Consider the following 9,798-nt stretch of genomic DNA (forward strand, 5'->3'; position numbering starts at 1 on the left):
AAAAACATTAATTTATTAAATACTAAACAATTTAATATATAAATAAACATTTTTTTTTTATTATTGAAATGTTTGATAAATACTATAGGTACATGATATTAAATGTAATAAAAAAACAAATTAATTCCTATATATTAGGAATAATTTTTTAATAGCCTAATAACTTTTTACTAAATTTAATGTAAAATTATAATAATATTATGTATAAAATATATTGTAATTTAGATAATTAATTTTAACTAAAATTTGAAATAAAATATCTTTTGAAAATACTCTTAACATACGTAAGTACCTATAGTGAAAAAATATCAAATATGTAAATATCATACATGAATTGACTAATTAAAATCTATCTATTAAAAATTTAATTATTAAATTGTTTAAACAATAAAAAATACTTATCTTGTATTTCATCGTCATCTTCATAATCACGATCATTTGTCCACCATTTATTAGTTTCATTGTCAATAAACGAATCATCATTGTCAAATAGTTTTTGTATTATATTTTCGATTTCTTTTGTACCTCCAAAATCATCTGATCAAAAAAAAAAAATTAGTAATTCCTATTGGGTATTTATAAATGTAATATTTTGGAAAAACTTGAATTAATTTACCTGTATCCATAAAATCATTCACAAAAAAATTATTTGATTTATTTGATTGATTTTCAACATAACTAAATTCTAATGATAAATTATCTTCTTTTTTTATTAAATGTTCATAACTAAAAAATATAAGCATACATTTACCACACATATTGCATAATGAAAATATATGTATATTTAACTTCAGAAATATGTTATATAAGTAAATATTCTAGGCCTCTAGGGTGTAAGTATTAAACAAAGATTACAAATTTAAAATAATTGAATTAACATTTTGAAATACTCGCATAATTTACCAATAGCTGTTCATAATATTTGGTTTAATTTTAAATGTTAAAGTTTTAAAGACTCATAAGTTCGAGAATACAAGTATACAGCGTAAATTAGAGTAGTCTGTAGTATCAAATTAAATATATGTATGTATAAAAAATACAGAATTAAATATTTAATTCTATTGTATTTGTTATTCTATGAAACAACTGAAGTTTTATAATATTAAGATACCTACTAAATTAGAATTAAATACTATTAAAAATTTTATTATAACTCACTAACTCAGCATTTTTTATATTTAATCTGCCACTAATGTAATCGTTTATTAATGTATTTATTTACAGTAATCTAGAGTATTTTAAACTTTAATGAGAAAAAAAAATAAAGTTTAAAATTATCTAATGTATATTTAGTACCTATGTAGGTACTCGTTTAGTTGCTTGTGAAGACGTCGCGCGTCGTTCTCTGTTTTATACTCGTACATAGGTCTTAACATAGGTAGTTAAAAACTGTCTAGTGCGGGATGACTTTACTCTCTCGATATTTGTATCAAAATACAAAAATTATAAATCACGTTGGAAAAAATTGTATCTATATCGTAGCGTTTTAATTTTTTTTTATTGTAGTAACCAATAATTTTTAATAATTAACATGTTGTGTGCTAAAATGATAACATTTTTTATAATAGTTTGTAATCAACATTTTATTGTTTTGTATTATTATATTTAATATTTATGCAATCATTTTTTTTACATTTGTTACCTATATTATTATATTTTAGATTCTGAGCGGAGCGAGGAATTTATTGGTTTTACAATGATGTTTATTTCTTTTTTATTCTGTAAACACTTTTTCTCTCCCTAAACTTGCTCAAAAGTACAAGTGTAGCATATTTTCTGAAAGATAATGTTCTTGAGCTGGTACTTTAAAGAGGTCATTTTTCGATTTTCGAAATGATCCTCGAAATAAAAGCGGTTAAAGGAGAAAAAATGTACAACTTCACGATTATGTGGTATAAAATAATTATGGCTTTGTTTATCACTATAGAAACGAATAAAATTAAATAAAAAAGATCTTCTCGTCCGCTATGAATCGTTTTTTATCGAATGCAATCATATTGCATTCAAATCGAATACCTACAGTAAAATAACACTATCCTGTCTGAGGACCGAAGGAACGATGGACAAACATCTACCACCGAAATGCGCTGACCTACTTTTTTGTTTTTTATTAGGTATATTATTTTACATTTTTTTCAAACCGTAGCCCGTTTGCGGAGTACGGCCGTATCTATATAGGCTATAACTTATAAGTGACAACGTAATCATCACAATGAGGTAGGTTGAGTTCATAACTAAATCATACGGTATGAAGACCTAGTCCGGGGCTGTTGAAGCATAAGAGGCGTCATTTTGGGAGTGACAAGGTGGGGATTTGCCCCTATCTAATTTTAAAAGCAGCCCGATGGGCCGGTGTCGGCCTGTTGCCGTTTAACCATTATTATTATAACAATTAATATTTAAATATATAAAAATTATAAAATAAGTGAAGTGGGAATAGTAATTTGGTAAAATGTAAGTAGATATTTGTTTGTGAGCGAAGTAGTCGGTTTTTTACGTATTCGAGCCGGGCAAAACTTTTGCCGCCTCTATTGAAAACTGAAATGACGCCACTTGACAAACACTTGTTCACCACAATTCCAACTCCCGCACGCAACAAATAATACCTTAAATGAAAAAACCTAAAGTTCTCAAAATCTCAAACCAATAACTTTAATTATTGTATTCATATTATCGAAAAAATTCAAACCTTACAACACAGTTAAGGTTTTTCTAATGTAATTTAAAATTTTGGTAATTCTGATATATATATCAAGGGAGTAAAGTCTCCAGAACAGTTTTTAAATATGTTACACGTGTATAAGACAGAAACAACGCAAGTGATTACGAATGTTACGATGTATCTTATAAAAATTTAATTCTATTAATTTAAATTTTCAAATTTTCAAATTTTCCTTTAATCTAAATAATATATTCTTAACAGTCCAACACCCTTATACTAAAACATTATTGATACATTTTCAAATATAAAAATATACGCCTAAATATAATATTAAGAAAAATCTTTAAATGTTAAAATGAATTCATTTTTTTAATATTGGTTATACGTTAAATTTAAAAATTAAGTATATATTTAATATAAAATTTCATACTTGATAAAGTCTATTTCATTTGCCGATTGATTTTCAGTAGTATTTGTTAATGAATTGACTTTTTTTTTTATAGATTTAATACTTAATTGTAATAGTGGAACATGTTCTTTTAATTGAGACCGAATTGAATATTTATTTTCCCAAAATATTTCACTTGTAGATAATGTTTTTTGAATACTTAAATGTTTTCTTTGTTTCGGTTTCTTTTTTGAAATCCGTGATTTATTTGTGCAATATTTAAGTTTGGACACTAAGTTTCTGGTTTTAAGTATTTTTGAATTTGAGGATTTTTTTTTAAACGAATATTCATGAGATAATCGTGTAAAAGGATATTGAGAAGTTGATTTCTATAAAATATAATATATTATTAGTTATAGGTATTACTTATTAGGTACCAATATTCATTAGTGATAGCTTATACGCTTCAATATAATCAGTATTTTTCAATATTAATCTATTGAACTAATTTATTTATCAATTAAATAATTGATATAATAAAATCAGTAAATATGAAGTATGTTTTCAAAATAATTGCAGTAATACTAATATTCAAATTATAATTTTATTAATTTACAACATTTTTATATTCGAAGTTTAAATCTCAAAATACAGTATAAAGTAATTTTATTTAAGCGAAAAATAATAAATATAGTAATATAAATAAATATATAGATCAGATTACAATATATAGTCTTTGTTATTACACAATAAATTGTTCTTAACTTCTTATCAAGTTGTTTTAATGTCTTATACCTAATCTGGTATTTCAGATATTTGTAAATACAAAATTTATACAAATAGTACGTATTTAAATAAAAAAAATACAGGATACGAGTTTATTCATTTAAAATTATTTCTATCTGTACTAGTATATTTATATAGCCAAATAGGTATTATATTAATATTTTTTGTAATAATTGTAATGAGATACTATAATTAATAGTTAATGATAAACATTAAATACAAACTAGTAATGAATATAACAGTACATTTTTGGGATGTTCTTGTTTAAAGTCTTAAACATTTTCATAATTTCTAATGTTTTTTAAACAAATAAAATTATAATTAAATATTCTAATTAATTTGAAATTAAAACGTCATACACGTTAAATTAAAAAAAAAAAAAATCCGATTACCGAAAAGTACCAAAGTAACTTATTGAATTATAAATTAATTTCAACAATAAGTATAATGAGTTAATTAACTTGATATTTTAATTAAACTAAATTAATTGCACCTATGCATATATATATAAATTATAAAATATTTAAAAAAATATATTTATTGTTAAATATTCTGTTGCTATAAATTGTATTAATATTAAGTAATAAATATTTTTTTTTATATATATTATGCTCATTACCTGTTTTCCGTAAAAAATTGTTGTGCTCAATTTCATTATTGGTTTTGTTCTATCGTAAGCCATTATTTTTTTAGATGCATTAGTTTCTTTGGCGTCATTATTTTCAGGAAAACTGCCAGTTTTATTCAATTTACAAATAGTATCATGTAATTGTTTTGTACTGACTTTATTAATTGTACTGCAATTCTTTAATTTCAAACATAAAGAATTTGATGATCTTAAACTGCAATCAGAATTTGATTCGCAACAAATATTGTCGTTTGAGTGACTGATGTTCATATGTTTATCATTTTTTGGTTTAAATGATGCGATTTCACTGTTCCCGGGAGTACCGTCTGTTTTACTTAAATTAAAAATAGGCTGTAGTTGTTTCGTACCAACTCTATCAGTTATATTTAAATCTATAAATTTAGAGGTACTCTTTAATCTCAAATACAAAGAATTTAATGACCCTAAACTGCAATCAGAGTCATATTCATCTGATTCATCTGATTCGCGACAAATATTGTCATCCATAAATGAATTCTCGTTTAGATGATTAATATAGGCTTGTTTATAATCTTCTAGTTTAGTTGGTGACGGGATAACACTATTCATGTTTTTTTTATTGTGTTCGGAATCGACATTTAACAACTGATGCTTAATGTTCATCAAATGTTTTTTAACAGAATAATCTTCACATAAAATATTTTCCATATTGCTGAACTTGAAAAATATATATATATAAATAATATTAGATTAAAATAAAAACCTGTTTTTTGATATTCTGAACAAAGCGAGTTATCACTTATTCATCAAATGCTGATTAAAAAATATTGAAAATATGTTGTCTTAATATTTTTTAATAATTATTGAATGCTATAATTCGTACACAAATTATTGTAAAATCAATATATGCATCGCTAGTCGCTACATTCAGCATCAAAAATTTAACTTTTTATTAAAAAAAAATGTTTTCAAAAAAAATATTTTCGATGTTTTTAAGTTACAGTAAGAATATTTTATGAGAAACTTTGTATTAAATTCCTAAGATTTTAGGAACTATAACATTTTCATCGTAAATCGAAAAAAATTAATATCTATAGATTATTTTGAAATGTCTAGAAGATGAAAACATAAATAATTTATAAGCATTAAAAAAATATCAATATAATTATTATTTTATTAATATTGAAAAATTTAATTCCAACAATAAAACTCAATATATTTTGTAAATATTCACTTTCTTTCCTTAATTATTCAAAATTAATTTTAAATTAACTATGTATAGGTTACTATACATTCACTTTTCATCTTCTAAAGTACTAATTCGATCCAATTTGCTAATACCTATTAGGTATTACTTTTAAAGGATTATGGACAAAAAAATAATAAATTTTAAATAGGCACATCATTCAAAATACAATATTAATTATTATTTGAATAATACATAAATAGATGAATAAAAACATTTGGAAATAAGTACCTACTAGCTGGGGAGATTAATTTTAGGTATTTAAAAGTGTAAAAATGTATATTATTCTTGTTGAGTATTTTTGTCATTATACCATTTAGGATTGATAAATTTTAGATTCTAAACAGAGCAAAATAAATGTATTTGTTTTACAGATTCTCAATAGTCAGTCATTACTATTCAAAATAACTGGATAAAAATAACAAAAAAGTTAAAGAAAAACTTGCATTTTTACGTAAAACTACTTCTCGACAAAATAGATTTTATTTTTATTAAACAATGAACAACTTCAGAAACTTGAATTTTTACCAAATATTCATATTAGTATTTTGAATTTTTTAACTAAATATAATTTACAAAATGTTTTAAATTTTTTTTTATTGTTTATCGACATTTAAATGCTCTACTTTTTTTTCGATTTACGAATAATAAATTTTCGTTTTCAAGTAAAATACCAAATCAATTAATACAACGTTTCTCATAAATTATCCAAATTTAAAAATTCCAAAAATACAGTCATATTGTTTGCTATAAATGTTTAAAAAATAAAATAATTTACGAAATTCATCAAAATTATACCAATATTTTGTTCTTGCAGAATATTAATATAGTATTAAAAATATATTTGCTCAATTTTATTTATTAAGAGTGAAGTTCAAATTTAGTCAAAATTCATGAAAATTTACAAATTATTTTTACCTATACGAGTTAAAAATGTATATTTTAAATTGTATTATAGAGAAGGTTTAACAATCTATTACAAAGGTCTTCAAAATTTGTTTTTACAAGAACATAACAACCTCAAAAATACAAGTTTTTTTTCTATAGACATTTAAGTTCAATGTCAACAAAAATGAATATTTAAATGAAAAAAAAAGATTTAATTAACTTAAAAAGTATTATTTGCATAAACTTACTCCACCATGTAAGCATAGTAAACGTATATTATTATCACATCAAAATGTTTAGTGTTTAGATTAATTTAAAGCTATTTATAATATGGATGATCTATATTCACATCATTTTAATTTACGTCGGTATTGTCTTATAAGTTAATATAAGTTAATAACATTATTAACTTACATAATTTACTATACCTACCTTGTTGTATTATATACATAAAATAATATTATATCCAATAAATTTCATAAAGCTTTTTTTTTGCAAAAATTAGTTCACCGTATTATTTATTATTAGGTGTATAAATATGTAACATAATATCTTTAGAAATTTTGCCTAAATAGGTTTACGCTCTTTGTAATAAATTGTATTCATCCATTGCAGTGACCTATTCAAATTGTACGTCAAGGATATGAACATAGGACTTAGTTACCGACCGTATTTAAGAAGTTTAATATAGGTAATTTTCTAGTGTATTCATGGTAGGTACATAAATGTGGTGCGTGATTATTATTTAGCGTGTAAAAGAAATAGTGGAGCAACAATCGTTCCGTCAATAATGTAATATCTACTCCAAAATTATTAATACTTGTCAATAATATTAGCTAACCTCCGATAAGATGTCAAAGAAAATATTTGAATTTGTTATGTTATTTAGTTAATTATGACTTTCTTATATTTTTAATTAATTTTTTTTTTACTCTAATAAAATTTTAATTTAAAGGGTTTAGGTGAATTTAAAAAAGTGAAAAAATATCTAAGTTTTCAAGTAAACTATACAATGAATTCAAATATGTTTTCAGAAGTTTAATCTGACGACTAGGATATACGATATACGGTCATAAATTAAATATACAGTAGGTAGGTACAGTTGAGATAATATAGATCTATTTTGATAGAAAATGCATACTGCAGAGTCGAATTCAAAGAATAAACCAACTTAATATATTAAATTATAAGATTAGATAATTACATAATTTGATATTAACTTAAGAAAAAATAAAAGTATACACAAAATCGTTTGTTTTCGTAGTTATTGTATAATATAATCGTATGTTTTTCAAAACTAAAATATTTTTCCCTTGGTAAAATTCACAATCGTTTATCATTGAGATTTTTGACCAAGGTAGTAGGTACCTAATAATACTTAGTATTGAGGTAGATAATATCTATATTATTATAGACATATTATGCCTTTTGTAGTTATATCTATTATATGTTTTATAAATTTATATATACCTTACATATTATATAATTATATTTTAAGCAAATGATAACTATTACACGGCTAAAATATAAAGATTTATTTATCTTAATAAACATAGATACCTATATAATTATTACTATAATTTTCCATTTTTCTCTTCAAATCCTATAATATTATTTTATGTTATTTTAACGACATTAAGTTTTTTATATTTCTATATAGGTAAAAATTAATCGGTATCTACCAATTATACAAGAATAAGGAATGTGTACTTACCTAAATGCTATGGATATATAGGAACTTTGAACATGGACGTGATTAATAACAGGATATTATATTAGGTATGATTAATAGCATGTAAGAGTGAGGAATTTACAATATGTTATTGAAAAATTAAAATCGGTGCATAAAAAAAACCAATATTATTTAGCTGAAAAAACTCAAGACAAAGCACGAGAGACCGATTATTTCGTGATGAAACGTTTAGCGTACGAACTAATGTACGATAGTGGCTAGACAATGAAAATGAAAAACAACTTGAAAATTATTATAATATTATGTTTTTTTCGTCAGAAATCGTCATTTAATGATGGCCAAATAACCTAAACTGCAGTGTAGCACACCCAATGATTATTATAGAATAATTTTTTCCCCTCGTTCGGCGAAAAAAAATTAAAATACCATTTATTTTGATAACACTTTATATTTATTTATTAATATTATCAATTATCAATTATTATACATATTTTATTTTACCGAAATCCGAGATAGAAAGCTATCTACAATACAATATTATTATGTCACAGTGAATAGTGATATTTATAAAATATAATTTTTTAGCTATTACAAAAAAAAATAGTTTTCCATTATATATTGTACTTACTTAAAACTTTTGTATAGTTTTCTACTTAATAAAATGTGTTTTTTAAAAGAAAAATGGGTAGGAATGAATCAACAGAGTCCACTTTGTAATACCTATACTAATTTATGAGTTCGTCCAATAAGAATAATATAGTGAAACCAGATGGGTCACATTCACTAAAAATGTGCACAGGATATATTAAATCTGGTTATAAGCCACCAAAAGAAATTACGAGTTTTATCGCAATGGTAGTTGTCGATAGTAACGTATACAGAAAAATTTAAAAAATTGCAAATCGAAACGCTTAAACACAGTTCTGTATTATAAACATTTGACACACTACAAACAAAGTCTAAAGAAAAAATATGTTCTTTGTGCGATTCAAAATATTATTTCACACAGAATATAGGTAGGTACCCAGTGTATATGACTGTGTTGTCTGTGTACAACTATAAAACTATAAGTACTGACTAATATAATAAGTATATTAGAGTATTACTATTTTTATAATTGTTATCAGTTAGATATTAAGATTGTATTTTTCTTTCTATGTCACCAACTGACACTATTTTTTTTTTATTATTTGATTAGCATAAAAATTGTAGTCTACCGTCTACCATCTGTATATTGTTTGTTTAAATTATTGATTTAGTACTAATACAATTTTCAACGGTTGTCTATTTTCTAAAAATGTTGATACTGTTGTATGTTGTTGAAACTAAACAAAAATCAAAATCGTTTTCAATATAATTACCAAATTTTATCAACCATTCAAATGACACAATAAAAAAACAAATTACTTTATTCTTCTCAAACAAAACTGGCATGAAAGAACTCCAACAATGTTTAACTAGATCTGTTTTTATATAATGTGTTCAAGGTTACTGAGATACATGGATTTAATTGTCAAACAAGTCTTAT

General features: G+C 23.4%; 1 protein-coding gene across 1 annotated transcript; it reads right to left on the minus strand.

Annotated features, from left to right (window-relative positions):
- Nucleotides 1–200: 200 nt before the first annotated feature.
- LOC126551951 (uncharacterized) lies at nt 201–8,381 on the minus strand. Its single transcript, XM_050206342.1, has 5 exons — nt 8,292–8,381; nt 4,456–5,160; nt 3,093–3,439; nt 617–726; nt 201–537 (listed from the first exon to the last, which is right to left on the minus strand). The coding sequence occupies exons 2-5, from the start codon at nt 5,149–5,151 to the stop codon at nt 365–367; spliced, it is 1,326 nt and encodes a 441-aa protein (XP_050062299.1). The 5' UTR covers nt 5,152–5,160; nt 8,292–8,381; the 3' UTR covers nt 201–364.
- Nucleotides 8,382–9,798: the final 1,417 nt, after the last annotated feature.

This window comes from Aphis gossypii, chromosome X (assembly GCF_020184175.1).
Source record: "Aphis gossypii isolate Hap1 chromosome X, ASM2018417v2, whole genome shotgun sequence".
Taxonomy (NCBI): domain Eukaryota; kingdom Metazoa; phylum Arthropoda; class Insecta; order Hemiptera; family Aphididae; genus Aphis; species Aphis gossypii.